General features: G+C 42.9%; 1 protein-coding gene across 3 annotated transcripts in view; it reads left to right on the plus strand.

The window, feature by feature from the left end:
- Positions 1–21,167, plus strand: part of jade2 (jade family PHD finger 2) — a 142,163-nt gene that overhangs the window by 98,052 nt on the left and 22,944 nt on the right. For all 3 annotated transcript variants that reach the window (XM_026327556.1, XM_026327557.1, XM_026327559.1), the window contains exon 11: positions 16,401–16,518. In XM_026327556.1, coding sequence (XP_026183341.1) covers positions 16,401–16,518 — 118 coding nt within the window. The remainder of the gene's footprint in view (positions 1–16,400; positions 16,519–21,167) is intronic.

Genomic DNA, 21,167 nt, shown 5'->3' on the forward strand with positions numbered 1-21,167 from the left:
TGCAATGTGTGTGTGCACGCATACATGTAAGGTGTGTGTGTGTGTGTGTGTGTGTGTGTGTGTGTGTAGTATAAGTTTTCAGACCCTGGGCCAGTGTGAGTGCCAAGGCTGCTGTGGGTATCAATAATTCACTGCAAGTTAAACCTTAAATTCACATCACTTTGATAAGACAATAGGACCAGTATGGACACACACACACCACCTGGCACTAGCATATGTGCATTCATGTAGAAATGAATTCATGCAAGTGCACATCTCTACACATTTTATGATGCACGTTATGCCACACACACACGTATATTAATTAAACTAATTGCATTAAGCTTGCACGTAACTGTAACACACACACATATACAGTGAAAACACACAGGCCTAATGACACATCCATACACTTGAACACACACCAGTAACAAAATATCTGCACAGTATTATATATATTACAGCTGTATATGACTGCTGCTCCAGGCCTGTGGAGTGTATTTCATGAATGTGTGTGTGCTGGCGAATGTTTGTCCATATCAACCGTCTCGCCTTATAAGCAGATAGGAGTCTGTCAATAAGTAATGAGAGCGATACGGGGGCGTCCCCGTTGACCCAGGACTTTAATATTTTACGGTAGGGTCTCTCAAACGGCACCAGCCAACACTCTGCCACATCTCGACCATAAAATCTCACTTCACAAGACTTCACCACTCGCTAAGATCCAATTTAATACCATCCTCTGATGCCTGTCTATGCAGTCATCTCAAACAGGGCTTTGTACAAGTTCTTTAATCCTGTATGTGTAATATTACCAGCAACTGTGCAAGGTTTGTGTGAAAGTCTTTGAGCTTTTGGGGAAATAAGACTCATGTTTGAGTTTTAGGTTCTAATGAAACTGAACAGTGCTGGTTTTGGAAATCAAGAACCCAGATACGTCTCAGCTGGTGCATCAGCTACTCCTCTGCGGGTTTGCAGCAGTAATGCTGCTCTGTGCCCGCACACCTCCAGACATTCACACCTGGAGGCTAATCAGTGCAACCACGAGCCAGCGAGCAGCTTCACTGGTGCCTTGCTCAAGAGCAGCAGTGCTAACAACAGGGAGGGCTAGTATTTATTAGTAGGCTTTCCCAGGTTTAATGGCCGGAGATTTTACACACAACATTTTGGTAACAAGCTCACTCATTATACATTTAGGCAGGAACAGCACCCGCTGGACATCAGTGAAATACCATATTAACAAGCCATTAGAGAGTCGAGCTTGCTGTACTGCTGTTGGTCCTCTGTGGCTCGTTCAGCAAACAAATAGAAAAAAAGAAACAAGGAGAGAAACAAATACTGTCAGTTTACTGACAGGAAGCACTTCTTTTGGCTGCTAATAACGAGCGAGGTCAGTAAGTTCTTTAGCGTAACTAAATATCTTGTCCCCGCTTGAACTTGGTCTTCAGATGCTTTGCTGTTGACAGCTGGAAGGAGGAATGATAATTGATTGTGAAGCACACAGCTCGTCTATAACTGTCATCTGTAAAACTGTGTGCGCTGACATTCCTGATTTTTATTGTACATGTGAAACATAATTTAACAGTACAACTATGCTGCCCTGCATTTTGAAACCCAAATATGTTTTTAACCACACAGACAGCAGAGTGACAGAAACACCCTCGATCAGCTCCGCCAGTCAGTTTTGGTTTTGATTATATTGTCGTTCCATCGGGCGAAGGAAGCTGCAGCTAAAGAATCTGGAGGTTTTTGTCTCAGAAGTTACCTGGCAGACATGTTGATCTAGTGTTTTACTGCTACGTTACACTTAGTGCATGTTTGGTGTGTGTATTTTATGTCTTCTACAAAGAAACCACTGCCTGCAGCCAAAGCAGAGACAGGCATTTCTTATTGCATTAAGTTAAACTTTAATAAGTGTTTATTTAATAAGTCATTATTTTCAGCCACCAAAGATCTGCCCCTTCAGATCTGACATTTGTATTATACTCATCAAAACCAACGAGCTGCAGTTTTCCTCAGTCATAGACGTAATTTTGTTAAATTGAACTTTATGCTGTGTCCATTTTAAACATAAAATACCTAAATTACATTCCTCACTCCTGTGGTGTTATCACGGCTGCTTCAGACACATTTTAGTGGGTGTGTGAGCAGTTTTATGACACTCTGTTGACCTGGCATTTATTGGAGACAGAGGTTTGCTGGAATATTAAGTGTTTTACAGCTGTGGAAGCAGGCAGTATCTAAGATGGTTTACAGTATGTATGTTGAGAGCATTTTCTCAGGATTGCCGTTAGCTGAAGAAGACAGATAATAATCATACAATGCAGTCAGTACAAGAGACAGTACAAGACACATGTGGTTTTCATTGGCCTAGTTTTGCATGTTTGCATATTCTTCAGTGCATGTGTGTCCTCTGTGTTTTTGATTGTAGATGAATGGGTGCGATATGATCATTCCACCTTCCAGACAGTCTGAGTAATAACTGAAAAGAAAAGCATCTCTAAGGACAAACTGAAGCCTGGTTGTTGCTGTTTTGCTTCTCCATGGGACAATGTGTGTCACGAATTCACTTAACTCAGTGAGCTCTTAACAAACCTCCTGCAAACTGCCATCATTCTCACACTGGGTTTGGGTCAGTCTCTGTTGTTACAGTCTCTCTTGGCATCTGGCATCTTCCAGTGCTGCATTTGAACCTCTCATTGGTTAATTGTGATTGAAAATGGCTCATAATGGCGTAAATAAGTGTGTAGACAGAAGTGTGTGATTTGCTCAGGTGACTTGAGGTCCAGTGTTTGGGTTCTGGTTCTCATGTCAGCCATAATGAGGTCTTCTCAGTGAAGTTGAGGTTAGATTTCAAGTGTCAGTAGTTAGGCACCACACACTCCAGAACCCAGTCCAACTCCTCCCTCAGACCACCGTCATAAAAACCCTTTTATCAGGGCAAATGTACAGTGGGTACGGAAAGTATTCAGACCCCTTTAAATTTTTCACTCTTTGTGTCATTGCAGCCATTTGCCAAAATCAAAAAAGTTCATTTTATTTCTCATTAATGTACACTCAGCACCCCATCTTGACAGAAAAAAACAGAAATGTAGAAATTTTTGCAAATTTATTAAAAAAGAAAAACTGAAATATCACATGGTCATAAGTATTCAGACTGTGCTCAGTATTGAGTAGAAGCACCCTTTTGAGCTAGTACAGCCATGAGTCTTCTTGGGAATGATGCAACAAGTTTTTCACACCTGGATTTGGGGATCCTCTGCCGTTCTTCCTTGCAGATCCTCTCCAGTTCTGTCAGGTTGGATGGTGAACGTTGGTGGACAGCCATTTTCAGGTCTCTCCAGAGATGCTCAATTGGGTTTAGGTCAGGGCTCTGGCTGGGCCAGTCAAGAACGGTCACAGAGTTGTTCCGAAGCCACTCCTTTGTTATTTTAGCTGTGTGCTTAGGGTCATTGTCCTGTTGAAAGGTGAACCTTCGGCCCAGTCTGAGGTCCTGAGCACTCTGGAAGAGGTTTTCTTCCAGGATATCTCTGTACTTGGCCGCATTCATCTTTCCTTCAATTGCAACCAGTCGTCCTGTCCCTGCAGCTGAAAAACACCCCCACAACATGATGCTCCCACCACCATGTTTCACTGTAGGGATTGTATTGGGCAGGTGATGAGCAGTGCCTGGTTTTCTCCACACATACCGCTTAGAATTAACGCCAAAAAGTTCAATCTTGGTCTCATCAGACCAGAGAATCTTATTTCTCATGGTCTGGGAGTCCTTCATGTGTTTTTTGGCAAACTCTGTGCGGGCTTTCATGTGTCTTGCACTGAGGAGAGGCTTCCGTTGGGCCACTCTGCCATAAAGCCCCGACTGGTGGAGGGCTGCAGTGATAGTTGACTTTGTGGAACTTTCTCCCATCTCCCTACTGCATCTCTGGAGCTCAGCCACAGTGATCTTTGGGTTCTTCTTTACCTCTCACCAAGGCTCTTCTCCCAGGATTGCTCAGTTTGGCTGGACGGCCAGGTCCAGGAAGAGTTCTGGTCGTCCCAAACTTTTTCCATTTGAGGATTATGGAGGCCACTGTGCTCTTAGGAACCTTGAGTGCTGCAGAAATTCTTTTGTAACCTTGGCCAGATCTGTGCCTTGCCACAATTCTGTCTCTGAGCTCCTTGGGCAGTTCCTTCGACCTCATGATTCTCATTTGCTCTGACATGCACTGTGAGCTGTAAGGTCTTATATAGACAGGTGTGTGCCTTTCCTAATCAAGTCCAATCAGTTTAATTAAACACAGCTGGACTGCAATGAAGGAGCAGAACCATCTCAAGGGGGATCAGAAGAAATGGACAGCATGTGAGTTAAATATGAGTGTCACTGCAAAGGGTCTGAATACTTATGACCATGTGATATTTCAGTTTTTCTTTTTTAATAAATTTGCAAAAATTTCTACATTTCTGTTTTTTTCTGTCAAGATGGGGTGCTGAGTGTACATTAATGAGAAATAAAATGAACTTTTTTGATTTTGGCAAATGGCTGCAATGACACAAAGAGTGAAAAATTTAAAGGGGTCTGAATACTTTCCGTACCCACTGTATTCAAACCATCCAATCCAGCTGTGGCTAACACGCTAAAACAAGCAGTAAAAGAGGTGTGCTGCTGGCAGAGGCATGGACGTCCTGTGCACCTCTGTTGGTATTAAATCTGTGAGATCATTTTGATTTTTTATTAATGCTGCTTCCGTGTTTTTATCCCAACATAAAATACCGATGTCTCATCCTTGTAGTAATATACAGAATTGGTCTGGTGAAAGAAGTGAAAACTATTAACACTGAGGCGAGCGGACTGTTTAAGACCAGCATTTTATGATCACCTGTTTAACTTTTATGCTCACAGCGAACTAGCCTCACTGCCTGCATATCCACCCTGCCCTGCCTGAAATGCTCTTTGACAGCAGGGAAGTTGGTTCTCAGTCTGTAAATCCAGAATACAATAAATTGAAACTAATTGGAAGGTTTCAGAGATTACAGTCAGCTGGGGCCACCCGCCCAGAATCCATCAGTTCCTAACTCAGTTTCACTGTAACGCTGCAGACACAATTTCGCCCCATGTTCTCCCATGCTATAATTTTGTCCCACCCAGACTCTCAAACCATTACGGAATAAAGCTTTCCTGCCGAGCACCCTGTAGCATCTGCAAACACATTCCTCAGACCTCCACTTACCCGTGCCTGGCCGGGCAATAAAACATAGCCAATTAGGCTTTACTCCTTGCTGTGTGAAGCCTTCCTCCTGCTGCTGAGTGGGATTCGACTCAGAATAACTTCCTCCCCGACTTCCCCTCCTGAGAAGCGTTGGATGACGAGGAACCTCTCTACTACCTGCCAAGCGGTGAGGAACTTCACTTCTGTGCAGTGCAAGAGACTGTGCAGGTCTGTTCTAGTCTAACGCTGTTTGATTACATGGCAGCTTACATCAGTTCTGTTTGCATTTACAAACATTAGCACCCCGGAGACACATGAAAACAGATGCTGAGCTGTATTTAAACCCAGTCCTTTCCTCCACTTTTAACAACCGTCTGCCTTGTATTTATAGTGTTTTTAAGTATATTTTATTTTCCTCATATAATACTTTTATAGATGATTCAAATTCCACGCAAACACTGTGTATTACTTTACTACTCAGCTGTAGTAGTAGATTTTCTTTATGTTCTGCTGAATATTGTGACAGTCCTGTTTTATTTTATTTCATTTTATTAAAGACTGGAAACCGTCCCATCCCTAATTGTCTATACTTTTTAATTACAGCTCTTGTTGCAGAATGATGATCCCTGAAAAGATGTACTGTTTTCCAACAAGTGCCTGTTTCTTTGGATCTTTTAAATGTACAAAATAAAAATATATGAACTCAGAATATATATAAAACTCATGGAACAGGTATCTGTTGATAACTACGGGGAACTAATTGGGATCATTTTATCTTCGTCACTGACATGAAGCAGAAAAATATGTCCTGGCTTGTTCCATCAAGCAGCTTTCTCTCCAAACTGGACCTGGTGACATCTGAGCAACATGTAGTGAAAGTCTGATTTGTTTACGGCAGGTGCCGATAACTGTTGTTTAGTCTGTCAGAGTAATTGCGATGTGGACCACCAGTAGCAGACTGTGTTTACAGGACTGGGATTTCCTTAAGGAACTGTGGAACAGTGGACGAGAAATTTCCAAAAGCTCAGACTGGCCTCTTTTTTTTTAATCCTTTCTGAGCTCATGAATGCCGCATACAAGACAGCCAATCCACGCTGTCTGGATACAGTGTCAAGTGAGATTTTGGAGACAATTTAATCCCTCCCCAAATCCTGTTTTGTTTGCTGATATGAAACAGTTTGTCCAATAAAACCTCTATCCAATGGAGACGAGGGCTTCGGAGTAATAAGGTTTTCATAACTGGGATTTGATCTTTAAATATTTGCTATTAGGCATGGTGTGGTGTGTATACACTTTGCTCTCATTTTAATTAAACTGAGCGAGTGTGTGCGTGTGTGTGTGTGTGTGTGCGTGTGTGTGTGTGTGTGTGTGTGTGTTCTGAATGTTCCTCCCTCTGTTTTGCTCCTTTCCCCTCTATCTCGACATGGATGTAGGAGGAAGGTGGAGGGGATGTGGAGAGGACGGAGCCGCTGAGAGAGGAGGGTGTAAAGGTGGAGTGTGCATGTAGGGGTGCATGGTGAGGGAGACAGGAGACCAGCGAGAGGATGGATGTAGATTTGAGGAAGCAGAAAAGGAGGCGAGCAGTGCACGTGGAAAAAAGAAAGGAGTACGTGACTGTAGAGGAATGAATGGAGAGAGAGGAGCTGAATGTCGGTGTCACAAGGTTTATTTAGAGTTTATTGCTTTGGCAGAGATCCAGACCCCCTCCCCATGCTCCTCAGCAGGCACGCCACTTTGCATATAGTCCTGGATGTGTGTGTGTGTGTGTGTGTGTGTGTGCTCCTGGATACAAGCATGTAATCCCATGAGTGTACACACTGACATATGAGCAAGCACAGAAGAAAACGGTGGAAAGTGATAGGAGGTTTTCACACATACACAGATAAAAAGTCATATTAAAAAATCAAGAGTAAGACCCTCGACTCTGTAGTTGCATGTGAGGAAAACACACGCACACCCTGCCAAAAACTGAGCATCCGAGCTCTGATTGGACACTGATGTTGCCATGGATCCCAGATGGGCGTAGCTACGATGTCACTGACTGACTAGCAGGAGCTAATAAATCATGTAGTGTGTGTGTGGATTTGTGGATGTGTTTGAAGGTGATAGACTTTGGAGAGTGTGGATTTGTGTTGTGTGTGTGTGTGTGTGTGTGTGTGTGTGTGTGTGTGTGTTGCACGTCAGGGAGGGTTTCACAAAGCTTCCATCTGCAGAACCGAGCTGCAGCAGCCTCCACTGTCTGTCTGCTTCTCTGACCCACTTTCTCCTTTTTCCTTCCTTCCTTTTCTTCTCCCTTTGTTGCCTCCCTCTATCTTCTCTTCTCACAGGCTCACAGTCCTTCCTTCCCTCCTCCTCCAGTCCTCCTCCTGTCCCTGCTTTCCCCCCCGCTTTTATTTCTAAAAGGCTCTTACTGTAATCCTTTCTTTCCTCATTCCCCTGTATGTCTTGTAATTTGGATAACCAACTGTGTCTTACACGCCCTCTAGCTTCTTTTTCCATTCCTGGTTTATTCTTGTTTCACTGCCTGACTCTCTCTCTCTCTCTCTCTCTCTCTCTCTCTCTCTGAACTGTCTACCTGTCTTGGCCTATGGTATGTGGACTTTCTCATGTGCTATTCATGACTTCCTCCATCATCTGCTTTTGAACTTTTATAACCCAATATCCAAATTCGTTCTCGCCTTTAGCTTTGAGTTCAATAAAACTGGAGAAACATACGTTGCAGACGCATCATTTATTTCAGGTGTTTACTGATGTAAACGATGCAGACAGCAGACATTTTGAATCAGCATGAAAGGCATAAGATAGAGTTGTATAGTATTTTGCACATCCGCTAATACGTCAGAAATGCTAATGAACACTGTGCCCTTTAGCTTTCACTCTGGGTTTTTAGGTTGAGGTTGCTCAGGGTCTTCTGACTTTCTGTGTTAGAAATTTCAACTTCAGTGTTATGGATGTACTGAAAACAGATGTTACAGTAACACAGGTCCTAAGGTCCTATGGACGACACTAGAGAGGGAAGGCAACAGGTTCACACACAGCTGCACTACTGTGCAAATGTCTAAAGGCACTAAAAAAACACAGGGGTTACTTTTAATATAAATTACATGAATAGTTGTTTTTTTTTTAAATCAATTAACCTCATAAGGTAAAGGGAACAAAACCTAAATATCTGATCAGCTCTCCCCTCTCTTTGGTTTCTCCTGGTACTTTGCACCTTGGAGAAGCTGCTGCAGTTCTTCAGTTCTTCTGTAGGTCCAGACTGTCCCAGTGTTTGTCTCTTCATGTGATCCCAGACTGACTCCACACTGCAGAGATCAGGGCTCTGGGGGGGGGTCAGACCATCTCCCTGCAGTACTCCTGGTTCTTGCCTCTGACACTAGTTCTTCATGAACTCTGGTTGGTTCTTTATGGACTTGTTGACCTGCACAATGAACCTGGGATCAATCAGACACCTGATGGTGTTGAATGAATCTTCTGCACAGTGCTGTACATTATCCTCCTGGTAATGTCTAAAGCTCTTTGTAATTCACAGCACAGATACTTCTGGTCCCTCTGCCAAGATCTGCATTTATGGCAGCGATTATTTCAGCCCACAGGATTTTATACAGTCTGTTTATGTTGCAGCGACTTGTAGAGACTTTGGCAAGGTACAGCAAGTCAAGGCAAGTTTATTTGTATAGCACCTTTCAAACACAAAGATGTTTCAAAAAGCTTTTCATATGGCATGAGATAATTCACTGAAAAGAATATGAGCAAAAAAGAAAAAGAAATCGAAAGGAGAGATGATACATCGCAGTGATCATGTGCCTCGGCTGTGATACCACGCTGTGTTTGGCAGGAGGGTCTTTAGGTTTGTTTTAGAGTTTAAAGCCAGAGGAGCTTTCACTTCAGTGTGATATAGATTTGTGTTGCATGAAGCTCAAAGCTGCTCCACCTCATTTTGTTTTTACTCTCAGAACAGTAACCAGAGGTGCATAATACAGAACCACCGCTGAGATGTATCTTTGCCTTAAACTATTTTGTGCTTCATAAAGAAGTAATAGTATTTTAAAATCAATCTTTTGACACACAGGTAGGCAATGCAGCAATATGAGAACTGGAGTAATGTGAATCAGCTGCAGCCATCTGATGCTCAACCCACATTTATGCATCTCTGGGCTCTTGTTAGAGATCCATCTTTTAATGCGTACTATATTTGTAAGGAATAGGTTAACATTTTGAGAGAGACACAGACCAACACATAAGCCCACATTAAAGCACTGCTGGTCATACACAGGTAGGGATTCGAGCTTTGGCAGCATGGTGGTTGAGTGGTTAGCACTGTTGCCTCACAGCAAGAAGGTTCCTGGTTTGAAACCCATCAGGGACCTTTCTGTGTGGAGTCTGCATGTTCTCCCTGTGCTTGTGTGGGTTTTCTCCAGGTACTCTGGTTTCCTCCCACAGTCCAAAAACATGTATGTCAGGTTGATTGGTGACTCTAAATTGCCCATAGGAGTGAGTGTGAGTGTGTGAGGTTGTTTGTCTCTATGTGGCCCTGTGATGGACTGGGGACCTGTCCAGGGTGGACCCCTGCCTTTCACCCAAAGGAGAGCTGGGATAGGCTCCAGCAGATCCCTGGGACCCTGGTTAGGACTAAGGGGGTACAGATAATGGATGGATGGATTCTCCATTAAAGGGATTCTAGCTGTGGGCCGAGGTTTGACTTTTCTTCTTTGGCTTTTCTAGCTGGAGGAAAAAAATGAGTGATTCCTCTTTTTGTACCTCTGGTGTCCTTCTCAGCGTTTATCCGAGAAACCAATTAAAAATACTCCTACATACAGGTTTAAGACGGGACGCTGAGCAGTGACACGTGGATCAGGTCAGTTCCTCAGTGTCTTCCATCACTAATTGGCTCAGTTTGTGTGAGGTTTTCAACAAACTGCTGACACAGATCAATACCTCTGATTATTAGATGCCACAGGTCTGTGTCATGCTCCGTCAGTATGAGACTGCTGGTAGCTTGACGTGTGTGTGTGACAGCTTTACATAATTAAAACAGGTTTAAGCAGATCCAGATATCTGACAAACAGAACCGTTACATTCACCGACTGTACGACTCTCAGGCAGGTTTTTATTTTCACTTATAAATTTGTAATGTGACAGATGAGAATGTTATGTGTGGGAGTTATCTAACTGTCCCTGCAGGATCATGAAAAGGATTTATGACAGGCCTTTTGCTTTGACGATGCACGTCACTGGGATGTTAAATTTTTCACTGTAGATTGGGAAGTAGAACCTTTAAAGCCTTGTACTACATGTTCTTTTAAATGCTCTCCAGTTAATTACAGTTTTTTATGGTTGTGGATCCAACCAGTCCAATCGAACTCATATATATAAATGTTTAGGGTGGTTTTAGTGTGAAGACGGAGCTGGATGCTTGAATGTTTTTCTTTGCCCATGTGGGTAAAAACATTATGTATTTGGTAACAGGTCGTGACATCTACAGCACATTTGCCCCGTGCCCCAAAATTCTTTAGGCGTGTCTGAGATGAACTAATGGGTTATTACATTTCCATCTTATCTGCAGCAGAAGGAAGTGAAAATTGATGCAAACAGATCCTACAGGTATTCTCACATTTTTACAACCTGACACGTTTGACTGGCAGTGTATATTATCACCTTTCAAGAACATTTTGCAGAGTTATTAGTCAGCTATCAGCAGGAACAGCACAGTGTTCATCTGGAGCCATGTTTCTGTCTGTGTCCACTCCCCTTGGAGCTCTGGTTTGGTATCTTCCGACTTTCGAGGGAAATAGGTGGCAGAGCTGCTTCTATAAAACACTCTCTGCATTTCAGTGCACACACTCCTGTTTCATTATTCCGGAGGGGATCGTCTTGTTAGTAATTAACCCAGCCTCTCCACGTTGGATTTGTGGTGATATTGGGCCAATTAATGATCAATAATCTCAATCTTTAGCCGGCTGCTTTGTCGCAGTGTTGTCTGTGTATTTCAGGCCCAGTGAACAGTCGATGGCTCTCATTAGGTTTGTAGTCAGTGTGCTGGGAGCTGAAAGGGTCAGATCAATACAGAGTTAAGCTAGAAGGTAGCAGGAGAAGTAAAGAAACAAAAAAGATCTTTCTACTCTTTTCTTCCAGGACTTAGATTTTTCTGCCTCCCAGTCGTCACTGTGTGTCTTAGTGCTTTCGTTCTTAGTGCGTCTTCACAGTCATTTAGCACACGTGCATCGTATCACTTAAGTCAATACCATGAAATCAGTTTTCAGTCACAGACACTTAAACACAAGCACCTTCCTTCATCTGTCAGTGTGTCAGAATAACACATACTGACACGTGTTCTTGTTTTTCCCAAACATCCATTCCCTCTCTGCTCCCACTGGGTTTTTATCTCGGAGATCAGTTTGGGAATTAGTTCTGACGCAGCTCCTGCATTTCTGCCTGGCTCAGCACACACACACACACACACACACCCTGCAGTTATCTGACCTGCTTCACACTCACCTACACACACTCACACTGAACAGACTCCCATTAATTACTGTATATCTCCATCCACCTGTTTGAAAATGTGAATGGAGATGTGAAAAATAGAACGGAAAATTTTTGTTTTAATCATTGACGGAGGTGAACGTGTTGAAGAGAAGCAGGACATTTAATAAATGTTGATGGAGATATTTCTAATATGACTATTTTTTTGTTCAGTTTGGTGTCACCATGTGTCAGACGTGCTGTGTGTGTGTGTGTGTGTGTGTGTGTGTGTGTGTGTGTGTGTGTGTGTGTGTGTGTGTGTGTGTGTGTGTGATCAATAAATTCATCAGAGTAACAGCATTATCAGCCAGTACTAGTCCGTCACAGTTCATCACTACTGGATATCACAGCCTGTTGATGTCAGTGTTGATGTATAACTGACCTTCATGTTCCTTCATGTTTTATTTTCAGGTTTCGCTTACTTGTATTTTATATTAGGATTTTATTTTTAACCTGAGACATATTGACATGTCACTCACTTTCCCTTTACATACAAAAACACACACACACACTCAGAGAGCACAAAACCCTCCTGCCAGACACCTGTTGATGTAATTAGTGGTTAATGACAGCCAGTGCTCTGGAGACCGCTGTGTGTGTGTGTGTGTGTGTGTGTGTGTGTGTGTGTGTGTGTGTGTGTGTGTGTGTGTGTGTGTGTGTGTGTGTGTGTGTGTGTGTGTGTGTGTGTGTGTGATAATGCACAGTAACAGACTTCTACAGTGAGAAGGTGAGAGAGAGAGTGATATGGACCGACTGACATGAGAGGCGTTGGCTTTGCTCTGCACAGTGAACACACTGGTAATGCCGATTATCTCCAGCGTGTCGCGTCATGGATGGATGAGGAAAACAGGAGGTGGGTTCAGTGGTCGAGGGATTAAGGGAACAGGGAGGATGGATGAACTAATAGCAGGAGCAGCAGATGGATGGAGGCATCTTTCTGCTGCTTCTTCCTTTCCTGCATTTTCTATAGGTTCATTTTATCAGTTATCACTTTAGGAAATGTTGCACGTTGCATTGATGGATTAATTTAGCTGATTTTATTTTATTACTTCTGGCTCAACCTATGCTTTAAATCAGCTCTTTGGTGCACCTGCCAAAAAGCAAATTACCTGTCAAATTTCATTTCTGCTGGTCAGATTAATGAACGTCCAGTGTCCACAAATATGTCAGAACCACTTGGTGCAAATGTCCACAAGCAGGCAAACATCTCTGCTGATTGCTCAAGAAAAAAGTGATTTAAAATGAATAAAAGAAGGAGAAATTGTCTACACGGCCATTTCCTGACATGTTTAGTGCATAAACATGCTCACAACTTATCTCCATTCTCAGATTAAACCCTATTTATATAAAAATCATGTTATTTTGCTTCAGACTGGTGAAGATATTCAAACAGAAGCAGTCAATCCTGATGGGCAGGCCTGTAAAAATAATGATAGATTTGCAAACTACAACCGAATCCCATGAGTCTTTATCAGAAGCAAAACTGACGCAAAGCTGATGTTTTGTTTTGGTTTCATTGGCAGAGAGACACCATCAGCAACTTTCAGATGCTTTGACAAAAAAACATCTTTGGTGCCAAGTAATGTCAAGCAAATTTACCCCAACACATGTTCTGAGATTTGGTGTCTGTGGGTTAACATGTCTAAATGAGGCAGATAAAAATGGAGCAGTGGCGTGTTTGCTGATTCGGAGATGGACAGCTGCTCAGGATGAATGCATAGACCCCGACAGACGGGGAGAAGACAGATGGAGTTCAAGAGGAATGAAAAGCTGGACTGAAGTACAGATGTGCGGCTGAGATAAGAGGTTTTAGTACAGATGGGACGATGGAGGATTGAATTGTGGAGGAAAGAATAGCAAAGGAGGGAGCTGGTAAAGGGCAGGACGCTCAGAGAGGCAGAGGAGACAGAGTGAGAAAAGGTCAGAGGCTGTTTGTGCCAAAAAAGAGACAAATTAATTTCATCTCAACTCAGCTTCCCTGTAGGAAAAAAGAAAAAGTATTTTAAAGACAGGTGTAATTAAAAAGTTAAGTATGGACCACGTTCACACAGCCACACATTATTCACTGTGCTGACCTTTTGCAGAAATTTTTGGATAATGCATAATTTTCTGCAGAATTAGTTCAAGATGAGTGAAGAGAAGTGTGTAATTTATTTATGCGTTCACTTATACATTTGGTGAAATATAAAAGTAAATTTCTACCAGTAAAAGGAATTCATGACATTTAATATTCATGTTTCATCTTCATCTTCCAACTGGAGCTTTTATTTTTTTAATTGCGGTGGTTTGGCTCATTTTCAGTCTGCTGAAATAAGAATAAGAATAAGGGAAAGACTGCATTGCTGCTCAGTAGCTTAGGCAGCTATGACAGGCTTTACCCACAGAGAGACAGAGGCAGTCAGTGGAGTTTGTGGGTGAAAACAGAATGTAAACAAAAACAGCAACTGAGTTGTTGTTTTCCTCCAAATTCCCCTCTTTTTTCTCAGCACTCTTCCTCCTCTTTGCTCTACCGCCCATCGTGCTCTCCACTCCCCTGACATGCGTCCAGGCAGAGGTAGTTGTTTTTGAAATCAGTACACACACAGACACACACTGTGTCGTAATCAAAGCCCGGCTCTGCACATCGTGTCCCAGTTGAGCAGCTATTTTTATCTGCAGCACTAACAGGGATGGAATGGGTCAGATAGGCCAGGCTGACGAATCCATGAAGACCAGCAGATAAGCAGTCATCCTGCGGGACTGCCAGCACATATGCACCCTCACTCACACCTACACACATGTACTAATTAGAGCTGCAAAATACAAGGAAATCAGAACCGCTCCGCACGCCATCGTAGCCATAGTGACGTCTTCAGCAGATAATACTGGCATGAAGCCGCAGAGCCAGAGGAGCAGAAATGCCTCATTTGGCCTTCTCTGATTGGTTAGAAGCACGAGGCTCCCTCGACTTACGTGAAGCCACGAGGAAATCGTATAATTCATATTTTGTGTTTTCTCCATCCTGGGAAACTTTACTGTTGCTCTAATTAAGTTGGAAAACCCACAAACTCACTCCACTGTTTGCAAAATGTTGGCAGATAGAAAAGTGCATCAGTTTTAAACTTTATGCTACATTGGATAGAAACGTGCTTTCTGTCTCTTTGCACTAGTGTGATACTTTCCAGTATTTGCCTTCACATCTGTGCGTCTTTGTTAGTTCTGCCTCTTTAACACCTGGATCCATGCACTCCTACACTCCACACACACAGATGTGGTCACAGATGCAGTATTACTGGTTTACCGTTGGAAAGGATCCAGTCTGTGTCTTGTTCTGGTTTGGACCCAGTGAGTTTCTCTCCCTACCTCTGTCTCTCTCCAGTCATCTTGTTGTCATGCTGTAGCTGCTGTGTTGTGATGTGCTGTATCTACACAGACTGGAAATCTGCACAGCCCACTAACCACAGTAAATACTGTACATTGAGGTGAAGCTAAAACAGTGAATTATTTGTGTTGTACGTTAATGTTGTTGTCTCTAACAGCTCCTAGCTATTTGTTTTCAGCCCAACATACAACAGGACCTATGAGGACATTAAATAGCTATAAAGCTTTACTGTGGTGGACATGGGGCTGTAAAAACATTTAGAGTACAGCTACAAGCTGTACAGAACGATCAGTGCGTCTCTGTCTGTTCCTCTCAGTTTACATTAGCTCTTCTAGCCTGTGCTGCCCAGGTTATATCAGCTCAGGTTATGCTCCCACAGCCCGGTATTGATGGGAAATGGCCAAAAAATCAGCGAGCAAGTAGGCGAGACACAACCTGTGATCTCATGTAAATACCTGATGCACCTCTGAACACTTTATGACCCTCGAATCTTGTCCGTCAATCTTTATTCCCGTCTGTCTCTATCGTTTTCTGTCTGTTACAGCCTAATTTACTATCTTCTTCTCTCCGTGTCTTTGTCTCTCATATGGTGCCAAATCAAGGACAGTGGTGCACACATTTATAACCACAGCTTGTCTTTGAACATCTGCATGTGCTTAACATAAACATGCATGCTCACATTCATCTCTTCAGCTCCGTACTCTCTATCCACACACACAGAAAGCATATAGGGCCATATGATAGTAATTTGACAGTATGGAGGAGCAGCAGGGCTCAGCTGGAGTTTACGTCTACATGGAGGAAGACTCTAGGAGCACAAAGCTGTTTTTTTTACCTCTCATTATCTCATTACTGCAAAATCCCCTGATTTTATGTTGGTGCATGAATTTTTTCTGTTCCAAAATGTTGTTATCTGCTGTGATCACTTGTCAGGTGAGAGTTATAGCAGGTGGAATCTTTCACTTGTGCAGGGTCAGGAATGCACAGGTTTATAAAGGTTTTGGCCATGTGGAAAACACACCTCTAGAAAGTCTAGTATTAAATATTCTTCTCCTGACAAAAATATTTTGTGCATTACCTGTTACATGTTCTGCTTTATGCACCAACTAGTCACCATCTTTGAGTCTGCTGTTTGCTGCTACGCAGGTCGTGTTCAGGGCGTTTATCAATCCTCGTTTGCTAAACTAGCCACTGGCTGCGGTCACATTAAACTTCCACTCTCACATATTTGTTGTGTGTTTGTTAATTGTTGTAATGATGTTTGTGACACAGCTGGACATCTGGTTGTCCCTGCATCACGCTGAGGAGCGAAGAATGAAGCGCGCTCACAGCAATGTCCTGTGTTTCAGGTGCGTAACCTGTGTTACATGGTGACACGGAGGGAGAAGATGAAACACACCCTGTGCGACCTCCAGGAGAAGATCTTCAACCTGCAGATTCAACTGCTGGAGGAAGACATGGCTGGAGGTGAGTGAGAGAAAACACAAGCGTGGTTATTTTTCTCATGGATCTATAACACTTGTTACCTGCTGCAGTGTTGTAACTATGGCTACCGACACACACTCCATCCTCCAATGAAAGTACAATTTGGAAAAGCTCAATTGCATGACAGTTACATCCAAACCCTTGTTGACTGAGTGTGGTGGGTGGACAGTTGTGGAAAAGGCCTGTCATCAATTTTTCACAGTAGGCCACACTTGACACCTGCACAGCAGAATAATAGTTCAGGCAGATTTTGTGACACACACCATCCACATAAATGGAGCTCGATTTCCTGTCCACTCTGCACAGATGACTGGCCTCCATGCATTTCATGCAGCTGCTCTGTAGTGGGGGGGGCAGGAGCGATGGAGCTGGCTGTGGTGGTTAGATATACCAGGTGCAATGGACATTTTAAAATTTGTAATTTTTTATGTATTTGTATTTAATTCTCATATGTAAAAGATGTGTGGTCTGGAGTGTGTGTTTAGCAGCACAACAAACAAAGACTTGGTCAATAAAAGCTGCAGGCCTCTTCTCTGTGAAAGAGCTTTTATTTTCCTAAATGTCCATTATCATCAGATCCTCATGTTTTCCACAGTCTGCCCCACCCCACATACTGTATCTCCTGCTGTTTCCTGGTCTAACATTTCTCTTTTATTCAGTCATGTGTTTCCATTTTTATTAAGTGATCCATTTCTCCTGATTAGAAATCATTTAGTTTGATGATTTAGATCATAAGCTAACGACCTGTTGCTGGGTTTAATTAGCTGCCGTCCTGCAGATCGCTAATGTTTATTTCTGCACAGCCTGTGACACAAACAGTTTCAGATTAATGCTTCAACACTAAATACCTTCCACATTCACTCAGACTTTCTTCAGCAGTGATGAACACAAGCATCTCTGCTTTCACTGTGTAAATGTGTCGCGTTCCACAGCCTTAAATCAGTTCTGTAATCGACCGGTAGACCATGCAGAGCCTCAAAAATAGGTGTGAAATTGTTTTAGCAGGTAGGCTCACATCCCATAGCACAGTTTCCTCGGATATTAGGCTTATTTTTTTGGAGATATATTGTTAAACAGCTGAAAACAACCAAATTAAACAGACTTCTCAAACACATCATTATAAAATTGGTGTAAGCTGAAGTGCACACCCAGATTTTTCAGTTTCCCGTTGGCTGCCAGACGTCAGAGTTTCTGTTGTGGTGCTGGTGATGGTTCTGGAGATGACGGTTCAGTTCAGCTCGGTAAGAAATGACGGTGGCCTGTGTTTATCTGGGATTATGTTAAGAAACCCTGTTATTTGCAGTAGTCGTGACCTGCAGCTGTCATGGCGATGACAGTGAAAGCTTGTTGTCATGGTAATAGCAGTGATGTCTCGCTGTTGTGGTAATGATAGTGAACTCTTATCAGCAGCTCCTGTGGCTGTGCGTGTGCGTGTGTGTGTACGTGTACGTGTGTGTGTGTGTGTACGTGCAATGCTCATCATTCCTGAACAAGAGTACACACACATTCATGCACTCAACTAAATCTTACAAACGCTCAAACACTCTCAGTCCCTGTGTGTCTCACTAGCACACATTTACACAAACACACACACACACACACAGATAAATGCACACATGCAGGCACACACAGTGCAAAGCTCCTGACTCAGCAGATTGCTGCCATCAGGTACTGGGAGCTGAGCTGCTGGCACTAAACACCCATATCTATTCACACTGCCACAGGAGTTAGATTAGAGAGGATAGTCTGTGTGTGTGTGTGTGTGTGTGTGTGTGTGTGTGTGTGTGTGTGTGTGTGTGTGAAGGATGAGGTTGTCTGCTATAATGATTTGTTGTGTCCCTCACCTTGTGTCTCCCTCTTTTCTCAGCATCTTCTATCTTTCTCTTTTAGTTTCAGTTTCTCTTTATTCTTTATCCACCTCTTTAATTTATTTTCTCCATCTGCTTCTCTCTCTCTCTCTCTCTCTCTCTCTCTCTCTCTCTCTCTCTCTCTCTCTCTCTCTCTCTCTCTCTTTCATTTCAGTGTCCTCCAAGGGTTGTATTCACTCATCCAACGCTCTGCTTTGGCCGTAGGTCAGTCTATCAGTTGTCTCAGTTTCTTCTCCCCTCCAGCTGACTGTGATAGTATTTGATGCTGAAATGTACATTCTGCTGGGTCAGTAACGTAGTATGCAGCATATATACGTATGCAGTATATACGCAGGTATTCAGCGACGTTGGTGTCAGATTCACTCCGACGACTTCACTCCAAATCCAAACTTAACTCTTAACCCAAAATGCAGCGAGAGGGATGTGTAGATTTATCTGCATTAATTTAAAGTTTGATGTGGAACAGACAGACATTTGATTTCTTAAACCTGTTCCAGATGTGTCTCCAGTCATTTCCAAGCAGCTGTGCGGTATGTTATTTAAAATCATTTTTAATTATAACAAATACAACACAGTCATGTCCTTGCAAGTGATGCTTTTTGTTACTGTTGTGCAGCTGCTCCCAGTGTTATTCTTTACAACACATGAAAAAAGAACAGCCTTGCTAGTGATGTTTTTCTTTTGTTGATCTTTGAGCCACGCTATCGAAGACGTTGCCTAAAGTTAAATTTTATTTTACATAAAATATTAAACTATTCTAATCGATCATGTTCAGGATCAGATATATATTGATCAAAGTTGGTGTGAGAAAGTAAGAAAATCCAAATAAATGAATGAATTAAAAGCAGCTGGTTTGTTTAGGATGATCATTAGTTTGTCAACTTAAACTCTGTTGGGTTGTGTTTCAACCCCTGAAATACAATAAGCTGACCATGTTGGAGACACATCTTCATACACACTGTTCACGTAGATTAAAAAGTGTGAATGTAAAAGGCTGAAGGGTTTCTAAGAACCTGCAGACTCTCCACCACCAACACTATCCCTTCTCCCTCTTCTCCCTCTGGGCTTGTTTCCATGTGGAGAGTACACACCTCCCCTCGACCCACCTAAAACAGAACCACTGACCTCTGTCTGTCTGTCCGTCTGTCTCTCATGTGTCATGTTCCACACAGTCTGCCAGTCCACCAGTCTGTCTGTCGTCTTTATCTGCCTGTCTGTCATGTCGGGGGCTGCTCCCGTCATGCTTTCTGAATGTTAGCGGGCAGTAATGTCCCTGCAGACTGAGATGCTGCTTGATGCATGTATAAGAAGGGATTCAAGCTACGTCCAGTAGCAGGGGCTGCTTTGGGCTAAATGCTAATGCTACATGGCAGCATCCTCACAGTGACAACCACATGCTGATGTTTAACAGGTAGACCTGTAATATTTTCCTCGTTGCCACTGTAGTTCAGTCTCCAAGTGGTGCCTGAACTTGTTCGGCTTCATCCAGTCAAAAGCTGAAGTTTACAGACACAACCCTGAGCAGCTGTGGTCCTGGTGAAGCTGAGGTCCAGATCTGCCTCATCCTTAGTTCTGCTCTTTGTTTTGGTTCCTGACAAGTTTGGATCTGTTTTAATCGGTCCTTTCACTAACTGCTCCATGCTGGCAGTCTAATAACATACAATATTTATATGAAGCCACGGCCATGCCCCGTGTCCCAAGAAACATGTGACCAGACTGATGGTTGTTATTTCCTGCCTAAAATCATTTAATGTCAATAACATTTTTCCTTAAAAGGAACACGTTTCCTTAGTAAAACCAAGATGGTTGAAGCTTCACTCTGAGTCATGTTGGCTGAACAGGAACTCTTATTCTGTGGTACTTCTGTGTGTACAACGTAAACCGTAAGAGAGCAGGATTTCTGCTTTATTGCCACCATAGTTGAAACCTGCAGGTGAAACCAGTTTTGCTGTTAGTTATTACTGTCGCAGTTTGTTTTTACCGAGGGCGGGTTCATTCCTCTGCAGCTGATCGGCATTTTTGGTATTTAGCACAGCATTCTGCAGATTTTTATCTTTGGAGAAAACATCCTGAGAAACATAATAAAAATACAGCTGAAGTCACATTCAGTAGGTGGGACGATTTCTTGAAAGCACACAAAGACACAAAATATTATTGTTATGCAGGAAGTGTAGTACATTTATATTCTGACTCAGACCAAACTGTGACAAGCTGACAGTGGTTAGCACTGGTGTCTCTGATCTGTTCCCAGCAAGAGAAAGAGAGTGTGTGTGTGTGTGTGTGTGTGTGTGTGTGTGTGTGTGTGTGTGTGTGTGTGTGTGTGTGAGTGAGTGAAACAAGGGTAGAGGATGGGGAAGGACGAGAAGGTAATGGGGTAAAGGAAAGAGTGGAGGAAATGAGGGAAGCAGGAGTAGCGATGATGAGAGAGAAGGGAGAAGGTGAGTGTGAAAGGACAGAGGAGAGGGTGAGGAGAGGGAGGAAAAGACAGTAGGGGAGAAAACAAAAACTTTCTCACATTGCACTAATGAGCTCAGGTAAAAAATGGGACACAGAGGCTTCGCACGCACAGACACACAAACAGACCTAGAAAGAGAGGAAATTAATCACACACTTCAAAAAGACGAGTCCCCTGGTGCTGCCGCACCTCGGAAACAACAGAGCGAGGGCAGGATAATGTTGCAGCGATGGAGAGAAAGGCAACAGCCGAATGTGAAGACAAAAGAGCAAAAAAAAAAAGCACAGATCTGACAGAAATATGTGTTG

Source organism: Mastacembelus armatus, chromosome 14 (assembly GCF_900324485.2).
Source record: "Mastacembelus armatus chromosome 14, fMasArm1.2, whole genome shotgun sequence".
NCBI classification, from domain to species: domain Eukaryota; kingdom Metazoa; phylum Chordata; class Actinopteri; order Synbranchiformes; family Mastacembelidae; genus Mastacembelus; species Mastacembelus armatus.